The sequence below is a fragment of the Ambystoma mexicanum genome, chromosome 3q (assembly GCF_040938575.1).
Source record: "Ambystoma mexicanum isolate Mex_15411 chromosome 3q, UKY_AmexF1_1, whole genome shotgun sequence".
Lineage (NCBI taxonomy): Eukaryota > Metazoa > Chordata > Amphibia > Caudata > Ambystomatidae > Ambystoma > Ambystoma mexicanum.
In genome coordinates, this window is record NC_090926.1 from 1,301,242,996 (window position 1) to 1,301,264,672 (window position 21,677).

The 21,677-nt window shown below is 53.9% G+C and overlaps 2 protein-coding genes across 4 annotated transcripts in view; one reads left to right on the forward strand and one right to left on the reverse strand.

The window, feature by feature from the left end:
- The window catches only part of LOC138447910 (breast cancer anti-estrogen resistance protein 3 homolog), a 350,104-nt gene that overhangs the window by 210,759 nt on the left and 117,668 nt on the right, over nt 1-21,677 (reverse strand). Inside the window, exon 1 of one of the 3 annotated variants that reach the window (XM_069604427.1) lies at nt 20,307-20,390. The exons of the other annotated variants lie outside the window; for them this stretch is intronic. The gene's annotated coding sequence lies outside the window, so the exon portion shown is untranslated. Of the gene's footprint in view, nt 1-20,306; nt 20,391-21,677 lie in introns of those variants that run through there. 3 annotated transcript variants of the gene reach the window in all.
- Nucleotides 2,865-3,716, forward strand: LOC138448115 (tropomyosin-like). Its single transcript, XM_069604664.1, has one exon. The coding sequence runs from the start codon at nt 2,865-2,867 to the stop codon at nt 3,714-3,716; it is 852 nt and encodes a 283-aa protein (XP_069460765.1).

Sequence of the window (21,677 nt, forward strand, 5' to 3'; positions counted from 1 at the left end):
TCAGGAGTCCAGAAGAGGGGTCAATGATGGGAGAGGACAGAGTGAGAGAGCTGAAGAAGGGTCAATGATGGGAGAGGACAGAGTGAAAGAGCTGGGCAGCAGTGCAGAAGAAAGGCCAATGATGGTAGAGGACAGAGTGAGAAAGCTGGGCAGGAGTCCAGAAGAAAGGTCAATGATGGGAGAGGACAGAGTGAGAGAGCTGGGCAGGATTCCAGAAGAGGGGTCAATGATGGGAGAGGACAGAGTGAGAGAGCTGGGCAGGAGTCCAGAAGAGGGGTCAATGATGGGAGATGACAGAGTGAGAGAGCTGGGCAGGAGTCGAGAAGAGGGGTCAATGATGGGAGAGGACAGAGTGAGAGAGCTGGGCAGGAGTCCAGAAGAGGGGTCAATGATGGGAGAGGACAGAGTGAGAGAGCTGGGCAGGAGTCCAGAAGAGGGGTCAATGATGGGAGAGGACAGAGTGAGAGAGCTGCGCAGAAGTCGAGAAGAGGGGTCAATGATGGGAGAGGACAGAGTGAGAGAGCTGGTCAGGAGTCCAGAAGAGGGGTCAATGATGGGAGAGGACAGAGTGAGAGAGCTGAAGAAGGGTCAATGATGGGAGAGGACAGAGTGAAAGAGCTGGGCAGCAGTGCAGAAGAAAGGCCAATGATGGGAGAGGACAGAGTGAGAAAGCTGGGCAGGAGTCCAGAAGAAAGGTCAATGATGGGAGAGGACAGAGTGAGAGAGCTGGGCAGGATTCCAGAAGAGGGGTCAATGATGGGAGAGGACAGAGTGAGAGAGCTGGGCAGGAGTCCAGAAGAGGGGTCAATGATGGGAGATGACAGAGTGAGAGAGCTGGGCAGGAGTCGAGAAGAGGGGTCAATGATGGGAGAGGACAGAGTGAGAGTGCTGGGCAGGAGTCCAGAAGAGGGGTCAATGATGGTAGAGGACAGAGTGAGAGAGCTGGGCAGGAGTCCAGAAGAGGGGCCAATGATGGGAGAGGACAGAGTGAGAGAGCTGGGCAGGAGTCCAGAAGAAAGGTCAATGATGGGAGAGGACAGAGTGAGAGAGCTGGGCAGGAGTCCAGAAGAGGGGTCAATGATGGGAGAGGACAGAGGGAGAGAGCTTGGCAGGAGTCCAGAAGAGGGGTCAATGATGGGAGAGGACAGAGTGAGAGAGCTGGGCAGGAGTCCAGAAGAAAGGTCAATGATGGGAGAGGACAGAGTGAGAGAGCTGCGCAGAAGTCGAGACGAGGGGTCAATGATGGGAGAGGACAGAGTGAGAGAGCTGGGCAGGAGTCCAGAAGAGGGGTCAATGATGGGAGAGGACAGAGTGAGAGAGCTGAAGAAGGGTCAATGATGGGAGAGGACAGAGTGAAAGAGCTGGGCAGCAGTGCAGAAGAAAGGCCAATGATGGGAGAGGACAGAGTGAGAAAGCTGGGCAGGAGTCCAGAAGAAAGGTCAATGATGGGAGAGGACAGAGTGAGAGAGCTGGGCAGGATTCCAGAAGAGGGGTCAATGATGGGAGAGGACAGAGTGAGAGAGCTGGGCAGGAGTCCAGAAGAGGGGTCAATGATGGGAGAGGACAGAGTGAGAGAGCTGAAGAAGGGTCAATGATGGGAGAGGACAGAGTGAAAGAGCTGGGCAGCAGTGCAGAAGAAAGGCCAATGATGGGAGAGGACAGAGTGAGAAAGCTGGGCAGGAGTCCAGAAGAAAGGTCAATGATGGGAGAGGACAGAGTGAGAGAGCTGGGCAGGATTCCAGAAGAGGGGTCAATGATGGGAGAGGACAGAGTGAGAGAGCTGGGCAGGAGTCCAGAAGAGGGGTCAATGATGGGAGATGACAGAGTGAGAGAGCTGGGCAGGAGTCGAGAAGAGGGGTCAATGATGGGAGAGGACAGAGTGAGAGAGCTGGGCAGGAGTCCAGAAGAGGGGTCAATGATGGGAGAGGACAGAGTGAGAGAGCTGGGCAGGAGTCCAGAAGAGGGGTCAATGATGGGAGAGGACAGAGTGAGAGAGCTGCGCAGAAGTCGAGAAGAGGGGTCAATGATGGGAGAGGACAGAGTGAGAGAGCTGGTCAGGAGTCCAGAAGAGGGGTCAATGATGGGAGAGGACAGAGTGAGAGAGCTGAAGAAGGGTCAATGATGGGAGAGGACAGAGTGAAAGAGCTGGGCAGCAGTGCAGAAGAAAGGCCAATGATGGGAGAGGACAGAGTGAGAAAGCTGGGCAGGAGTCCAGAAGAAAGGTCAATGATGGGAGAGGACAGAGTGAGAGAGCTGGGCAGGATTCCAGAAGAGGGGTCAATGATGGGAGAGGACAGAGTGAGAGAGCTGGGCAGGAGTCCAGAAGAGGGGTCAATGATGGGAGATGACAGAGTGAGAGAGCTGGGCAGGAGTCGAGAAGAGGGGTCAATGATGGGAGAGGACAGAGTGAGAGTGCTGGGCAGGAGTCCAGAAGAGGGGTCAATGATGGTAGAGGACAGAGTGAGAGAGCTGGGCAGGAGTCCAGAAGAGGGGCCAATGATGGGAGAGGACAGAGTGAGAGAGCTGGGCAGGAGTCCAGAAGAAAGGTCAATGATGGGAGAGGACAGAGTGAGAGAGCTGGGCAGGAGTCCAGAAGAGGGGTCAATGATGGGAGAGGACAGAGGGAGAGAGCTTGGCAGGAGTCCAGAAGAGGGGTCAATGATGGGAGAGGACAGAGTGAGAGAGCTGGGCAGGAGTCCAGAAGAAAGGTCAATGATGGGAGAGGACAGAGTGAGAGAGCTGCGCAGAAGTCGAGACGAGGGGTCAATGATGGGAGAGGACAGAGTGAGAGAGCTGGGCAGGAGTCCAGAAGAGGGGTCAATGATGGGAGAGGACAGAGTGAGAGAGCTGAAGAAGGGTCAATGATGGGAGAGGACAGAGTGAAAGAGCTGGGCAGCAGTGCAGAAGAAAGGCCAATGATGGGAGAGGACAGAGTGAGAAAGCTGGGCAGGAGTCCAGAAGAAAGGTCAATGATGGGAGAGGACAGAGTGAGAGAGCTGGGCAGGATTCCAGAAGAGGGGTCAATGATGGGAGAGGACAGAGTGAGAGAGCTGGGCAGGAGTCCAGAAGAGGGGTCAATGATGGGAGATGACAGAGTGAGAGAGCTGGGCAGGAGTCGAGAAGAGGGGTCAATGATGGGAGAGGACAGAGTGAGAGTGCTGGGCAGGAGTCCAGAAGAGGGGTCAATGATGGTAGAGGACAGAGTGAGAGAGCTGGGCAGGAGTCCAGAAGAGGGGCCAATGATGGGAGAGGACAGAGTGAGAGAGCTGGGCAGGAGTCCAGAAGAAAGGTCAATGATGGGAGAGGACAGAGTGAGAGAGCTGGGCAGGAGTCCAGAAGAGGGATCAATGATGGGAGAGGACAGAGGGAGAGAGCTGGGCAGGATTCCAGAAGAGGGGTCAATGATGGGAGAGGACAGAATGAGAGAGCTGGGCAGGAGTCCAGAAGAGGGGTCAATGATGGGAGAGGACAGAGTGAGAGAGCTGGGCAGGAGCCCAGAAGAGGGGTCAATGATGGGAGAGGACAGAGTGAGAGAGCTGGGCAGGAGTCCAGAAGAGGGGTCAATGACGGGAGAGGACAGAGTGAGAGAGCTGCGCAGAAGTCGAGAAGAGGGGTCAATGATGGGAGAGGACAGAGTGAGAGAGCTGGTCAGGAGTCCAGAAGAGGGGTCAATGATGGGAGAGGACAGAGTGAGAGAGCTGAAGAAGGGTCAATGATGGGAGAGGACAGAGTGAAAGAGCTGGGCAGCAGTCCAGAAGAAAGGTCAATGATGGGAGAGGACAGAGTGAGAGAGCTGGGCAGGATTCCAAAAGAGGGGTCAATGATGGGAGAGGACAGAGTGAGAGAGCTGGGCAGGAGTCCAGAAGAGGGGTCAATGATGGGAGAGGACAGAGTGAGAGAGCTGGGCAGGAGTCGAGAAGAGGGGTCAATGATGGGAGAGGACAGAGTGAGAGAGCTGGGCAGGAGTCCAGAAGAAAGGCCAATGATGGTAGAGGACAGAGTGAGAGAGCTGGGCAGGAGTCCAGAAGAGGGGCCAATGATGGGAGAGGACAGAGTGAGAGAGCTGGGCAGGAGTCCAGAAGAAAGGCCAATGATGGGAGAGTACAGAGTGAGAGAGCTGGGCAGGAGTCCAGAAGAGGGGTCAATGATGGGAGAGGAAAGAGTGAGAGAGCTGAGCAGGAGTCCAGAAGAGGGGTCAATGATGGGAGAGGACCAAGTGAGGGAGCTGGGCAGGAGTCCAGAAGAAGGGTCAATGATGGCAGAGGACAGAGTGAGGGAGCTGGGCAGGAGTCCAGAAGAAACGTCATTGATGAGAGGGGACAGAGTGATAGGGCTGGGCAGGAGTCCAGAGGAGGGGTCAATGATGGGAGAGGACAGAGTGAGAGAGCTGGGCAGGAGTCCAGAAGAGGGGTCAATGATGGGAGAGGACAGAGTGGAAGAGCTGGGCAGGAGTCCAGAAGAGGAGTCAATGATGGGGGAGAACTGAGTGAGAGAGCTGGGCAGGAGTCCAGAAGAGGGGTAAATAATGGGAGAGGACAGAGTGAGAGAGCTAGGCAGGAGTCCAGAAGAAAGGTCAATGATGGGAGAGGACAGAGTGAGAGAGCTGGGCAGGAGTCCAGAAGAAAGGTCAAGGATGGGAGAGGACAGAGTGAGAGAGCTGAGCAGAAGCCGAGAAGAGGGGTCAATGATGGGAGAGGACAGAGTGAGAGAGCTGGGCAGGAGTCCAGAAGAGGGGTCAATGATGGGAGAGGACAGAGTGAGAGAGCTGAAGAAGGGTCAATGATGGGAGAGGACAGAGTGAAAGAGCTGGCAGCAGTGCAGAAGAAAGGCCAATGATGGGAGAGGACAGAGTGGGAGAGATGGGCAGGAGTCCAAAAGAGGGGTCAATGATGGGAGAGGATAGGGTGAGAGAACTGGGCAGGAGTCCAGAAGAGGGGTCAATGATGCGAGAGGACAGATTGAGAGAGCTGTGGTAGACACTGTTGGTCCCGTTGACCTACCTACCATCTCTAGTTCATCTTTCTGGTCATGGACCCTGCACTTAGGCAACCCAATGCTGTACCTCTGAGGAGCACCACAGCCTCTGAGGAGCACCATGGCCTCTGAGGAGCACCGCTGCCTCTGAGGAGCACTGCAGCCTCTGAGGACCACCGCTGCCTCTGAGGAGCACCATGGCCTCTGAGGACCACCGCTGCCTCTGAGGAGCACCACGGCCTCTGAGGAGCACCACAGCCTCTGAGGACCACCGCTGCCTCTGAGGAGCACCGTTGCCTCTGAGGAGCACCACTGCCTCTGAGGAGCACCATGGCCTCTGAGGAGCACCACAGCCTCTGAGGACCACCGCTGCCTCTGAGGAGCACCGCTGCCTCTGAGGAGCACCACGGCCTCTGAGGAGCACCACGGCCTCTGAGGACCACCGCTGCCTCTGAGGACCACCGCTGCCTCTGAGGACCACCGCTGCCTCTGAGGAGCACCACTGCCTCTGAGGAGCACCACGGCCTCTGTGCTACTCATGAGAGCTCATTTCCCAGAGAGGCTCTTTCAGATGGAACCTACTTTGGACTGAGGTTCCCCCCATATTTCTGCTTCTATGAAGCTCTATTTGAAATCATTATCCAATGGATCTCGAGGGAATTTGGCTGAAGGTTACCGGATGGCCTCTCACACTCACAAAGCTGAATCCCCCAAAACTGACTTTCCTTCCCTCTCACATGCCAATCCAGACCCCTCTTTTATTCAAAAGTTTCAGGAAGCTAAAGTTTAGTTGTCCCTTCTCAGTTTTCCACCCCTGTAAAACCCTTAGGTTTTATCGGGGTGTGCATCTCTAATTTACGAAGCACATACATGCTCTAGTGAAATCGCCCAATCCAGCTCCAGCAGGGCTCCAGCTCCAGCAGGGCTCCAGCTCCATCTCCAGCTCCAGTAGGGTGCCAGCTCCATCTCCAGCTCCATCTCCAGCAGAGCTCCAGCTGCAGCAGGGCTCCAGCTCCAGCTCCAGCAGGGCTCCAGCTCCAGCTCCAGCAGGGCTCCAGCTCCAGCAGGGCTCCAGCTCCATCTCCAGCTCCAGTAGGGTGCCAGCTCCATCTCCAGCTCCATCTCCAGCAGAGCTCCAGCTGCAGCAGGGCTCCAGCTCCAGCTCCAGCAGGGCTCCAGCTGCAGCAGGGCTCCAGCTCCAGCAGGGCTCCAGCTCCAGCAGGGCTCCAGCTCCAGCAGGGCTCCAGCTCCATCTCCAGCTCCAGTAGGGTGCCAGCTCCATCTCCAGCTCCAGCTCCATCTCCAGCTCCAACAGGGCTCCAGCTGCAGCAGGGCTCCAGCTCCAGCAGGGCTCCAGCTCCATCTCCAGCTCCAGTAGGGTGCCAGCTCCATCTCCAGCTCCAGCTCCATCTCCAGCTCCAACAGGGCTCCAGCTGCAGCAGGGCTCCAGCTCCATCTCCAGCAGGGCTCCAGCTCCAGCAGGGCTCCAGCTCCAGCTACAGCAGGGCTCCAGCTCCAGGAGGGCTCCACCTTCAGCTCCAACTCCAGCCGGGCTCCGAAGGAAATTACATCCTTTTAAAGAATTTGCAACAGCACATAACCTCAGTCCCAATCCCACAAAAACTTCTATTATGGTATTTGATGCAAAGAAAAAGAGTAAATAATATCGATGGGAGATTGTTAATACAATGATAAAACTATGGATGGAGTGGATGGAGCAACTAAACCAAAAGGCTAGACCGTTACTCTCACAGCTGAAAATAATTGATTTCTTTAATCTAAAGGTTGAAAGCGTTCTACTATATACCTTAGACATATGTCTATTAGACATGAAGAAATGTTTGGATGTCCTACAAGGGCGTCTTCTTAAAACTGCTCTCCATCTATCTTTAGCAGGTCCTAATTGCATAATAAGACATGAGCTGGGTTTCGTTTCTCTCTCTTGTAGAAGGAAATGGCGACAGCTATCCAACTGTGTCAAAATGAACGCTCCCCCTAACAACGCCAAGATTTACAACAGATGTTACTGTGGGGTAACATTCGCTCTGTGAAGTTATATCTACAGGAAATGCCATGTATTCTAGGCGAACTGAATTTAACAGTCAATGATCTGGGTTTAAGGCTGGGATACGTAAAAAAGAAATTATTTGAGCAGGACTGGTCCAGCACTTTTGATGAAATAAAACATTATAACTCCTATTCCGAGTATGCTAAGTACACAAGAAAAAGAGTTCCTCGCTGTAGTTATCTCGAAATATTTCCTTGCCATCGCATTCGAGGCTACTATATGCGCTTCAAATGTAATCAGTATCACACAAGAGAAAGGGCAGGTCACTGGAAAAAAGCGAATGGAGAAGAGGTTGTATTGAAATGCCGCTTTTCACCATGTAAGGAAACTACTGACACCCTCAGACACCTTGTGTTGACATGTTCTCATTTTAAAACTGAGAGAAGGAACTTGTTAATGAAATTAGGGCTGCTTGGAAGCACTATGGACCAGGCAACCATAGACCTCTAATATTTGCCCTTGCCTGGTTATTAAAACATATTTAAAAACATGCGTTATAAAGACGTAATGTGTCAGAAATGACTTTTACTGATTCTATATAAGTCACCGTGAGGTTATTTAATGTATCATGCATTGTATTTGCATTTATTGGTTTATAAAGCGCTTAACACCGAAGCGCTGTACAATTGAAAAACTTAATACATAAGCATGTCATCTGAATTTAGGACATAGGATTGTATCTAAAGCAAATGAAATATGTCTACCAATAGGTTTTATGTTATATGAAATTATTTTTAATTATATTTGTAAACTGACATTTACATATTAGTTTGTCACATTTTAGCGTTTGTAAAGGTTTTAATGAACCATAACACACATTTCCTTTTCAAGATCACCCAATCCTCAGCTATTGTCACTAAGAGTAGCAGCGCCTTTCACCCACAGCCTCATGGCCATACTTTGGTCCAGTCCTTGGCCATTTCTTGGATCGAGGCTGGTAACTGCTTTTTATCAGGACTCTCGACGCCGTTTTAAACCCTGCACCCGGTTATTCTGTGGGAGCTGTGCAGAAGTCCCATTTAAATTAAATTGCCCTGGCTTTTATTGATGTTCGGATACATTGTGAAGTGTTGTGCATTGTGCGCACCCCAGAGTACTGGGCACGGGAACACACTTCTCTGGGGGCCTAAGAGCGCTGCAGAGCCAGGACTCTCCGCAGCTGGAGGTTCCAGGATTCAAAGCATCGTTCCCTCTCATCTCAGCGGCGGCTCTTCCACTGTGGAACTCACTTCCAAAAGCTAATGATCCCAAGTTCAGGAAGAAAGTAAAGGCCGCCTGGTGCTGGGAGCAGGTCTTTGAGATCCGCAGCCTTGATAGGTCATATCCATGTTTGATTTAGAATGTTTTAACCATACTCCCGGATATAGGGTTCCTCTATGATAGGTGCATTGTATTTACTGAATTGCTGTGCGGGTGACGCTTTATGTAGAGATTGTATAGGTGTTTTGTAGACAAAATGAAATGAAAATAAGAAAGAAATAAATGAATGGACTGGGAAGTAACCCATACATTTTTGACAACATACCAACCCCAGATGATAGACTGTGGCGCACCCACCACACAGAGCCAGCAAGCGAGTGCTGCAAGCCAGCTGGGGGAAATACCCCAGGCCCTGACAGGAGCCAGAGATCAAGAAGAACCAATAGCCTAGCAAGGGCTGAATGCAGTGGCTGCTGGGTAATAATAACACAGTCAGATAAAGGCCTGTAAGCAAAGTAGGAGAAATACAGCAATACCCCTGCGACTGTGAAGGGAAGAGGTGAAGAGGGCACTATACCCACCCCCCACCCCCGAGAGTGCGAAGGGAAGACGTGAAGTGGGCACTCTACCCCTGAGAGTGTGAAGGGAAGAGGGGACCTGGGCACTATACCACTGAGAGTGTGAAGGGAAGAGGGGAACTGGGCACTATACCCCTGAAAGTGTGAAGGGAAGAGGTGAAGTGGGCTCTATACCCCTGGGACTGTGAAGGGAAGAGGTGAAGTGGGCAATATACCCCCCGCCCCCCCCCCGAGAGTGCGAAGGGAAGAAGTGAGGTGGGCACTCTACCCCTGCGACCAAGAAGGGAAGAGGTGAACTAGGCACTATACCCCTGTGACTGTGAAGGGAAGAGGTGAACTGGGCACTATACCCCTGGGACTGTGAAGGAAAGAGGTGAACTGGGCACTATACCCCTGGGACTGTGAAGGAAAGAGGGGAACTGGGCACTCTACCCTGCGACTGTGAAGGGAATAGGTGAAGAGGGCACTATACCCCCCCCGCCCCCGAGAGTGCGAAGGGAAGACGTGAAGTGGGCACTCTACCCCTGAGAGTGTGAAGGGAAGAGGGGACCTGGGCACTATACCCCTGTGACTGTGAAGGGAAGAGGTGAACTGGGCACTCTACCCTGCGACTGTGAAGGAAAGATGTGAACTGGGCACTATACCCCCCCCCCCACCCCCGAGAGTGCGAAGGGAAGACGTGAAGTGGGCACTCTACCCCTGAGAGTGTGAAGGGAAGAGGGGACCTGGGCACTATACCACTGAGAGTGTGAAGGGAAGAGGGGAACTGGGCACTATACCCCTGCGACTGTGAAGGGAAGAGGTGAAGTGGGCAATATACCCCCCCGCCCCCCCCCGAGAGTGCGAAGGGAAGAAGTGAGGTGGGCACTCTACCCCTGCGACCAAGAAGGGAAGAGGTGAACTAGGCACTATACCCCTGTGACTGTGAAGGGAAGAGGTGAACTGGGCACTATACCCCTGGGACTGTGAAGGAAAGAGGTGAACTGGGCACTATACCCCTGGGACTGTGAAGGAAAGAGGGGAACTGGGCACTCTACCCTGCGACTGTGAAGGGAATAGGTGAAGTGGGCACTATACCCCTGTGACTGTGAAGAAAAGAGGGGAACTGGGCACTCCACCCTGCGACTGTGAAGGGACGAGGGGAACTGGGCACTATACCCCTGTGACTGTGAAGGGAAGAGGTGAACTGGGCACTATACCCCTGGGACTGTGAAGGAAAGAGGTGAACTGGGCACTATACCCCTGGGATTGTGAAGGAAAGAGGTGAACTGGGCACTATACCCCTGGGACTGTGAAGGAAAGAGGGGAACTGGGCACTCTACCCTGCGACTGTGAAGGGAATAGGTGAAGTGGGCACTATACCCCTGTGACTGTGAAGGAAAGGTGAACTGGGCACTCTACCCTGCGACTGTGAAGGGAAGAGGGGAACTGGGCACTATACCCCTGGGACTGTGAAGGAAAGAGGTGAACTGGGCACTATACCCCTGGGATTGTGAAGGAAAGAGGGGAAGTGGGCACTCTACCCTGCGACTGTGAAGGGAATAGGTGAAGTGGGCACTATACCCCTGTGACTGTGAAGGAAAGGTGAACTGGGCACTCTACCCTGCGACTGTGAAGGGAAGAGGGGAACTGGGCACTATACCCCTGGGACTGTGAAGGGAAGAGGTGAACTGGGCACTATACCCTGTGACTGTGAAGGGAATAGGTGAAGTGGGCACTATACCCCTGTGACTGTGAAGGGAAGAGGTCAACTGGGCACTATACCCCTGGGACTGTGAAGGGAAGAGGGGAACTGGGCACTCTACCCTTTGACTGTGAAGGGAAGAGGGGAACTGGGCACTATACCCCTGGGACTGTGAAGGAAAGATCTGAACTGGGCACTATACCCCTGGCACTGTGAAGGAAAGATCTGAACTGGGCACTATACCCCTGGGACTGTGAAGGGAAGAGGGGAACTGGGCACTATAGCCCTGGGACTGTGAAGGGAAGAGGGGAGCTGGGCACTCTACCCTGTGACTGTGAAGGAAAGATGTGAACTGGGCACTATATCCCTGGGACTGTGAATGAAAGAGGTGAACTGGGCACTATAGCCCTGGGACTGTGAAGGAAAGAGGGGAACTGGGCACTCTACCCTGCGACTGTGAAGGGAAGAGGGGAACTGGGCACTATACCCCTGGGGCTGTGAAGGGAAGAAGTGAAGTGGGCACTATACCCCCCCGAGAGTGCAAAGGGAAGAAGTGAAGTGGGCACTCTACCCCTGAGAGTGTGAAGGGAAGAGGAGAACTGGACACTATAGCCCTGGGACTGTGAAGGAAAGAGGGGAACTGGGCACTCTACCCTGCGACTGTGAAGGGAAGAGGGGAACTGGGCACTATACCCCTGGGGCTGTGAAGGGAAGAGGTGAACTGGGCACTATAGCCCTGGGACTGTGAAGGGAAGAAGTGAAGTGGGCACTATACCCCCCCCCCCGAGAGTGCAAAGGGAAGAAGTGAAGTGGACACTCTACCCCTGAGAGTGTGAAGGGAAGAGGAGAACTGGGCACTATAGCCCTGGGACTGTGAAGGAAAGAGGGGAACTGGGTACTCTACCCTGCGACTGTGAAGGGAAGAGGGGAACTGGGCACTCCACCCTGCGACTGTGAAGGGAAGAGGGGAAGTGGGCACTATACCCCTGTGACTGTGAAGGGAAGAGGTGAACTGGGCACTATACCCCTGGGACTGTGAAGGAAAGAGGTGAACTGGGCACTATACCCCTGGGACTGTGAAGGAAAGAGTGGAAGTGGGCACTCTACCCTGCGACTGTGAAGGGAATAGGTGAAGTGGGCACTATATCCCTGTGACTGTGAAGGAAAGGTGAACTGGGCACTCTACCCTGCGACTGTGAAGGGAAGAGGGGAACTGGGCACTATACCCCTGGGACTGTGAAGGGAAGAGGTGAACTGGGCACTATACCCTGTGACTGTGAAGGGAATAGGTGAAATGAGCACTATACCCTGTGACTGTGAAGGGAATAGGTGAAGTGGGCACTATACCACTGTGACTGTGAAGGGAAGAGGCGAACTGGGCATTATACCCCTGGGACTGTGAAGGGAAGAGGTGAACTGGGCACTATTCCCCTGGGACTGTGAAGGGAAGAGGGGAACTGGGCACTCTACCCTGCGACTGTGAAGGAAAGATGTGAACTGGGCACTATACCCCTGGGACTGTGAAGGGAAGAGGGGAACTGGGCACTCTACCCTGCGACTGTGAAGGAAAGATGTGAACTGGGCACTATACCCCTGGGACTGTGAAGGAAAGAGGTGAACTGGGCACTATAGCCCTGGGACTGTGAAGGAAAGAGGGGAACTGGGCACTCTACCCTGCGACTGTGAAGGGAAGAGGGGAACTGGGCACTATACCCCTGGGACTGTGAAGGAAAGATGTGAACTGGGCACTATACCCCTGGGACTGTGAAGGGAAGAGGGGAACTGGGCACTATAGCCCTGGGACCGTGAAGGAAAGAGGGGAACTGGGCACTCTACCCTGCGACTGTGAAGGGAAGAGGGGAACTGCGCATTATACCCCTGGGACTGTGAAGGAAAGATGTGAACTGGGCACTATACCCCTGGGACTGTGAAGGGAAGAGGGGAAATGGACACTCTACCCTGCGACTGTGAAGGGAAGATGGGAACTGGGCACTATACCCCTGGGGCTGTGAAGGGAAGAGGTGAACTGGGCACTATAGCCTTGGGACTGTGAAGGGAAGAAGTGAAGTGGGCACTCTACCCCTGAGAGTGTGAAGGGAAGAGGAGAACTGGGCACTATACCCCTGGGACTGTGAAGGAAAGATGGGAACTGGGCACTATACCCTGCGACTGTGAAGGGAATAGGTGAAGTGGGCACTATACCACTGTGACTGTGAAGGGAAGAGGCGAACTGGGCATTATACCCCTGGGACTGTGAAGGGAAGAGGTGAACTGGGCACTATTCCCCTGGGACTGTGAAGGGAAGAGGGGAACTGGGCACTCTACCCTGCGACTGTGAAGGAAAGATGTGAACTGGGCACTATACCCCTGGGACTGTGAAGGAAAGAGGGGAACTGGGCACTCTACCCTGCAACTGTGAAGGGAAGAGGGGAACTGGGCACTCTACCCTGCGACTGTGAAGGGAATAGGTGAAGTGGGCACTATATCCCTGTGACTGTGAAGGAAAGGTGAACTGGGCACTCTACCCTGCGACTGTGAAGGGAAGAGGGGAACTGGGCACTATACCCCTGGGACTGTGAAGGGAAGAGGTGAACTGGGCACTATACCCTGTGACTGTGAAGGGAATAGGTGAAATGAGCACTATACCCCTGTGACTGTGAAGGGAAGAGGTGAACTGGGCACTATACCCCTGGGACTATGAAGGGAAGAGGAGAACTGGGCACTCTACCCTGCGACTGTGAAGGGAAGAGGGGAACTGGGCACTATACCCCTGGGACTGTGAAGGAAAGATATGAACTGGGCACTATACCCGTGGGACTGTGAAGGGAAGAGGTGAACTGGGCACTATAACCCTGGGACTGTGAAGGGAAGAGGGGAACTGGGCACTCTACCCTGCGACTGTGAAGGGAAGAGGGGAACTGGGCATTATACCCCTGGGACTGTGAAAGGAAGAGGTGAACTGGGCACTATACCCCTGGGACTGTGAAGGGAATAGGGGAACTGGGCATTCTACCCTGCGACTGTGAAGGAAAGATGTGAACTGGGCACTATACCCCTGAGACTGTGAAGGAAAGAGGTGAACTGGGCACTATAGCCCTGGGACTGTGAAGGAAAGAGGGGAACTGGGCACTCTACCCTGCGACTGTGAAGGGAAGAGGGGAACTGGGCACTATACCCCTGGGGCTGTGAAGGGAAGAGGTGAACTGGGCACTATACCCCTGGGACTGTGAAGGGAATAGGGGAACTGGGCACTCTACCCTGCGACTGTGAAGGAAAGATGTGAACTGGGCACTATACCCCTGAGACTGTGAAGGAAAGAGGTGAACTGGGCACTATAGCCCTGGGACTGTGAAGGAAAGAGGGGAACTGGGCACTCTACCCTGCGACTGTGAAGGGAAGAGGGGAACTGGGCACTATACCCCAGGGGCTGTGAAGGGAAGAAGTGAAGTGGGCACTATACCCCCCCGAGAGTGCAAAGGGAAGAAGTGAAGTGGGCACTCTACCCCTGAGAGTGTGAAGGGAAGAGGAGAACTGGACACTATAGCCCTGGGACTGTGAAGGAAAGAGGGGAACTGGGCACTCTACCCTGCGACTCTGAAGGGAAGAGGGGAACTGGGTATTATACCCCTGGGACTGTGAAGGGAAGAGGTGAACTGGGCACTATACCCCTGGGACTGTGAAGGGAAGAGGGGAACTGGGCACTCTACCCTGCGACTGTGAAGGAAAGATGTGAACTGGGCACTATACCCCTGGGACTGTGAAGGAAAGAGGTGAACTGGGCACTATAGCCCTGGGACTGTGAAGGAAAGAGGGGAACTGGGCACTCTACCCTGCGACTGTGAAGGGAAGAGGGGAACTGGGCACTATACCCCTGGGACTGTGAAGGAAAGATGTGAACTGGGCACTATACCCCTGGGACTGTGAAGGGAAGAGGGGAACTGGGCACTATAGCCCTGGGACTGTGAAGGAAAGAGGGGAACTGGGCACTCTACCCTGCGACTGTGAAGGGAAGAGGGGAACTGCGCATTATACCCCTGGGACTGTGAAGGAAAGATGTGAACTGGGCACTATACCCCTGGGACTGTGAAGGGAAGAGGGGAAATGGGCACTATAGCCCTGGGACTGTGAAGGAAAGAGGGGAACTGGACACTCTACCCTGCGACTGTGAAGGGAAGAGGGGAACTGGGCATTATACCCCTGGGACTGTGAAGGGAAGAGGTGAACTGGGCACTATACCCCTGGGACTGTGAAGGGAAGAGGGGAACTGGGCACTCTACCCTGCGACTGTGAAGGGAAGATGTGAACTGGGCACTATACCCCTGGGACTGTGAAGGAAAGAGGTGAACTGGGCACTATAGCCCTGGGACTGTGAAGGAAAGAGGGGAACTGGGCACTCTACCCCGCGACTGTGAAGGGAAGAGGGGAACTGGGCACTATACCCCAGGGGCTGTGAAGGGAAGAGGGGAACTGGGCACTATACCCCTGGGACTGTGAAGGAAAGATGTGAACTGGGACTATACACCTGGGACTGTGAAGGGAAGAGGGGAAATGGGCACTATAGCCCTGGCACTGTGAAGGAAAGAGGGGAACTGGGCACTCTACCCTGCGACTGTGAAGTGAAGAGGGGAACTGGGCATTATACCCCTGGGACTGTGAAGGGAAGAGGTGAACTGGGCACTATACCCCTGGGACTGTGAAGGGAAGAGGGGAACTGGGCACTATAGCCCTGGGACTGTGAAGGAAAGAGGGGAACTGGGCACTCTACCCTGCGACTGTGAAGGGAAGATGGGAACTGGGCACTATACCCCTGGGGCTGTGAAGGGAAGAGGTGAACTGGGCACTATAGCCTTGGGACTGTGAAGGGAAGAAGTGAAGTGGGCACTCTACCCCTGAGAGTGTGAAGGGAAGAGGAGAACTGGGCACTATACCCCTGGGACTGTGAAGGAAAGATGGGAACTGGGCACTATACCCTGCGACTGTGAAGGGAATAGGTGAAGTGGGCACTATACCACTGTGACTGTGAAGGGAAGAGGCGAACTGGGCATTATACCCCTGGGACTGTGAAGGGAAGAGGTGAACTGGGCACTATTCCCCTGGGACTGTGAAGGGAAGAGGGGAACTGGGCACTCTACCCTGCGACTGTGAAGGAAAGATGTGAACTGGGCACTATACCCCTGGGACTGTGAAGGAAAGAGGGGAACTGGGCACTCTACCCTGCAACTGTGAAGGGAAGAGGGGAACTGGGCACTATACCCCTGGGGCTGTGAAGGGAAGAGGTGAACTGGGCACTATAGCCCTGGGACTGTGAAGGAAAGATGTGAACTGGGCACTATAGCCCTGCGACTGTGAAGGGAAGAGGGGAACTGGGCACTATACCCCTGGGACTGTGAAGGGAAGAGGTGAACTGGGCACTATACCCCTGGGGCTGTGAAGGGAAGAGGTGAACTGGGCACTATACCCCTGGGACTGTGAAGGGAAGAGGGGAACTGGGCACTCTACCCTGCGACTGTGAAGGAAAGATGTGAACTGGGCACTATACCCCTGGGACTGTGAAGGAAAGAGGTGAACTGGGCACTATAGCCCTGGGACTGTGAAGGAAAGATGTGAACTGGGCACTATAGCCCTGCGACTGTGAAGGGAAGAGGGGAACTGGGCACTATACCCCTGGGACTGTGAAGGGAAGAGGTGAACTGGGCACTATAGCCCTGGGACTGTGAAGGGAAGAAGTGAAGTGGGCACTCTACCCCTGTGACTGTGAAGGGAAGAGGTGAACTGGGCACAATACCCCAGGGACTGTGAAGGGGAAGTGGGTACTTTACCCCTGAGAGTGTGAAGAGGTGAACTGGGCACTACACCCCTGGGACTGTGAAGGAAAGATGTGAACTGGGCACTATACCCTGCGACTGTGAAGGGAATAGGTGAAGTGGGCACTATACCCCTGTGACTGTGACATAGGGCTCAATGGGAATGGGGAGGTCGGATGCACCGGCACCGTTCTAAACGGTGCCGGTGCATCCGACATGCTCTGCTCGCGGATGCGTTACGGCCGCCAGACCAATCCTGGAGGCCGCAATGGCACCTGCGAGCAGAGCTTGTAGATTGCCGGTCCTGGAACTACGGTACCGGCAAGCTTACCGGTCCCATAGTTCCCGGTCCGGCAAACTTATAATGACGGCCATTGTGTCACACAGCACCTTCAGTGCAGTGACACAGGGAAGTCTTTCAGATTTCCCAAAGGTTTGAATACCTTCTCTGGGATGAACTACTGTTTCCAAGAGCAGTGAACTGAAATTGACTTTACTTACATTTGTAACTTTCTAGACCCAGCACACATTATCTTACAATAGGGTGCTGGAGGGGTTACCTAGTATCCCCTTTGTCTAGCTTCTCATGTAACATTTTTATGTTACCCTTTCCTCGATGAATGGCTGGTGGCAGTGGTTTCGTTTTAACTACCGTGGTGTGCATTTACCGCGCGCTGCATTCGCAGCTGCAGTAAAGCACCCAAAGGTGCCATTTTTGTCAAAATGGCCCGGGCTGCTTTTTTCACCATTTCTTTGTGGAAAGGCCCTTCTTGAGATTTACTCTGTGCGCCAAACCAGGTTTGGGCCCATTGTTCGCTTTGCCTTTGGTCGGATTCACAAGTGAACGCACTCTGTGGTGATTGGCCAGCTGACTGTCCCACAATTACAGCCACCCTGCTCACTGACTGACAGCTAAACTGGAATGAATGCGAGAGAACTGAATTAAAGGCGAGTCCTTTGGCTTGGAAGGCAGAGTCTACCATTGGACGAAGGAACCGAAGAAGAACTTGAAGAGGACGCCTGCTGCCACTCCTGGACCATTGGTTTGCCCAGTGAAGCACTGCTGCTGTGCTGAAACTCTAAATTCATATCGACAGAGAAGCCCCTGCAAGGACGACTGCTCCCCTTGAGTTTGTGGGACGAATCAACTCCAAAGGAAGCCACTTGAAAATCCTTCTCGGAGCTGGTTGAATTTCCACAAAGTTGCTGCTGGAAACCGAATAACCAGGGAGAGGAACACCAGATTGTGTGCGTTGCTTTTAAGTTGGCCAAGAGCTCCAGGAAGATCCTCCGGACTCCCAGGAAGCAGGACTGACCGAGCCTGAGCCCCCTCAAAAGAGTGCAGGACCCCAGAAGCAAGGAAAGTCCATCTCGACAGCCAGGAACCGCGGTGTTGCTATTTGATGTAGTCACGAGTAGCTGAAACACCAAAGAGACACTTGTTGGAAAGAATGCTGGTTGCGAGCGGTGACCGTCACATTGCAGTGCAGGAGTCCCCAGAAGTCCTCCCTCTTGTCCCCACGACTGAGGCCCAGGAACAGTGAGATCTGCAGAGCTGCACAGGAACAGAAGTCATCTGCTGCACTTTTTCTTCAATACAAAGGTACCGTAAAGTCTGAGAGAACTTACCTCTTATTTTAGAGTTGCTTGCATTTTCTACCCCTCACAAGTTTAACGACTTGTAGCCCTACATTTGATTCTTCTCTTCTTCAAAGTCTTCTAAAACATTGTGCAAAGACTTTCTACTTACCTACCAGAAGTGCTTCAGCCCATTTAAGACTTTTTCCCATTGACTTTGGCCTAGCCTGTTATGCTGAATGACTCTGCTGTGGGGAACTAAAAGGTATTTCCCTGCTTTAGAATATTTGTGGTCGCTTGTTTGTTCTAATAACCTTTTCCTTTGCCCAAGTTCTAAGAGTATTCTAAATGCAACAGTAAGATTTTAATGTCCCCAGCACCATTGTTATTGAAGTCACCTGAGGGTGTAGGTTGTGACTGTGGGCCATCCCAAAAGGGTCTTTACTGATTTAGAAATTAAGAGTGAATAGTATTGAAGTGTATTTGTGTGTTACATTTTATATTGCTCCCTTCTGAAGAAGGCTTACTCTAATTGTTTATTCAAGAAACCTTGAGTGTAAGCGCTTATTTGAGTACCTGTAACTGTGAATCTTTGTGTAACTCCATTACAGCTCACATTTCCCCTCTTGAGATAAGACTGGCTGCTCAACACGCTACCAAAACTGTGTAGTACAAGCTTATACCAAAGGTTGGGTTGCCTATACCTGTAGTCAGAGTTGTGTGTAGTGCACCCAAAGGGTATTGCATACAAACTTTTCCTAACACACTCCTACGCCATCCCTAACAGCCTGGAATCCTATACCATCCCTCACAGCCTGGTCTCCGAGGCCATCCCTCACAGCCTGGTCTCCGAGGCCATCCCTCACAGCCTGGACTCCTGCACCATCCTTCACAGCCTGGACTCCTGCACCATCCCTCACAGCCTGGACTCCTGCACCATCCCTCACAGCCTGGACTCCTATACCATCCCTCACAGCCTGGACTCCTGCACCATCCCTCACAGCCGGGACTCCTACGCCATCCCTCACAGCCTGGTCCCCTGCGCCATCCCTCACAGCCTGGACTCCTGCACCATCCCTCACAGCCTGGACTCCTGCACCATCCCTCACAGCCTGGACTCCTGCACCATCCCTCACAGCCTGGACTCCTGCACCATCCCTCCCAGCCTGGACTCCTACACCATCCCTCACAGCCTGGACTCCTACACCATCCCTCACAGCCTGGACTCCTACACCATCCCTCACAGCCTGGACCCCTACACCATCCCTCCCAGCCTGGACCCCTGCGCCATCCCTCCCAGCCTGGACTCCTGCGCCCTCCCTCCCAGCCTGGACTCCTGCCCCATCCCTCCCAGCCTGGACTCCTGCGCCATCCCTCACAGCCTGGACTCCTGCGCCATCCCTCCCATCCTGGACTCCTATACCATCCCTCCCATCCTGGACTCCTATACCATCCTTCTCAGCCTGGACCACTGCACCATCCCTCCCAGCCTGGACTCCTACACCATCCCTCACAGCATGGACTCCTGCACCCTCCCTCCCAGCCTGGACTCCTGCACCCTCCCTCCCAGACTGAACTCCTGCACCCTCCCTCCCAGCCTGGACTCCTACACCATCCCTCACAGCCTGGACCCCTATACCATCCCCCACAGCCTGGACCCCTATACCATCCCTCCCAGCCTGGACTCCTGCACCATCCCTCCCAGCCTGGACTCCTACACCATCCCTCCTAGCCTGGACCCCTGCACCATCCCTCCCAGCCTTGACTCCTGCACCATCCCTCCCAGCCTGGACCCCTACGCCATCCCTCTCGGCCTGGACCCCTGCACCCTCCCTCCCAGCCTGGACTCCTACACCATCCCTCCCAGCCTGGACTCCTATACCATCCCGCTCAGCCTGGACTCCTACACCATCCCTCACAGCCTGGACTCCTGCACCATCCTTCACAGCCTGGACTCCTGCACCATCCCTCACAGCCTGGACTCCTGCGCCATCCCTCACAGCCTGGAATCCTGCGCCATCCCTCCCAGCCTCCAGCCTGGACCCCTACGCCATCCCTCTCAGCCTGGACTCCTAGGCCACCCCTCCCAGCCTGGACTCCTACACCATCCCTCCCAGCCTGGACCCCCACGCCATCCCTTACAGCCTGGACCCCCACGCCATCCCTCCTTGCACCCATGCAGCAGCCTGCACTGAGAGCAGTCTTCCCACAGCCAGCGCCTGGAAGCCTCCGGGCCCCCCTCCAGGTTGCAGAGGGGAGGCACTGAGATGCGTCACTCTGCCCCCTGTAGAGGGGCGGCTGAGAGAAAGATGAGAAGGGGGTCGTTGCGGGCGGGGGTGAGAGGAGGCTGTTTAGCCTGGAGGCCTCCACCACTCCTCATGGACCTCCCCCCAGTGAGCGAGCCCCCCTCTTTACCTCACCTGCTGCCTCCTCCTTCCTCTTCAGAGCACTTCCTATCTCGGGTCCTTCACCTGCCTCCCTCCTTCCTTCCTTCTTGGCCCTTCCCCTTCACCCCTCCCCTCCCCTCCCACCACTCCCTGCAGTGCTGCATTCCAACGCTCTGCCTTCAGGGAGGACACGTGGAGCAATGTTTAGCAGATAACAAGAAAGGGGAGGGGCGCCAGGCCCTGCTGGGAGGGGGGGTGGGGGGGATAAGTCTCCAGGAGGGCGGGCACAGGGCGGATGCGGAAATCTAAGAAGGAAGAGGGAGGAGGGGGGGGGGGGGGTATAGTGTGTGTCCCCAAGCAACATTATGCACAATCTGTGCCCCCCGAGGCAGGCATGGCCCTGCACCCCAGATATCCCGGGAGTCCTGGCTAAAGCATGCACTGGGGGAGGGGGGGGGGCTGAGATGCCCCCTCTACAGCACAGGCCTAGAGACCCGCGGGCAGGGAGTGTGTTGCTTCTGGGGGCCTCTGTGTGCCCCTCAACCCTGCTCCCATGCACTAGCTCCCGCACCTGGAATCAGTGGTGGGAATGGAAAACAATGGGTGGGGGGTCCCACAAGGGCCGGGGTGGGGCGGAGTTTGGGGGGGCGGTGCCCGTGGAGGCGGGGTTAAGGGGGCAGAACTGGCAGTTGACTTCTGATCAAAGGAAATGTCCAAAATAATAGTTTCAAGCGGCGCTATTTCTTGCATGTTGCCTCTTTTCCAAACTATGGGCCAGATTGCAGAAACTTTGCACCAGAGCAAGTGCAAAATGTGCACGGTATTAGCACTAGGGCACAGTTTGCCCTGTTTTTTTTAAAACACTGGGACACATTAAAAAACCGGCGCACCTTACAAGTGCAGCTTGGCATATTATAAGCACCAGGGCTAACATTGCCCTAGTGCAAAAAAGATGCATTTTCACTACATTTTTGCACTAGGGCAAAGTTTGCCCGGATGCAAAAATGTACCTTTTTAGCACTAGGGCAATTTTAGCACTGGTGCTTTTAATGTGCCAAACTGCACTTGTCGAGGTGCAATGCTTTTTTTGTGTCCCAGTGTTTTTAAAAACAGGGCAAACTTTGCCTTAGTGCTAATACCATGCAAATTTTGCACTTGCTCTGGTGCAAAATTCTGTAATCTGGCCCCAAATATGAATTCCACTTCCAACCACTTCCATGGCAGTGGTGATGAGTTACTTCACTCAGCGGATGATAGTTTTGACCAGTGTTGCTGAGTAAATATTCTTTAAAATGCACAATTTGCATCCCTTTTTATTAAAACAAAATCCCATTTGGGTACTTTTCAACAGGGTGATTTCTGTTGCCAGAAGCAACGTTTTGCTTTACTTGAAGCACACCCGGC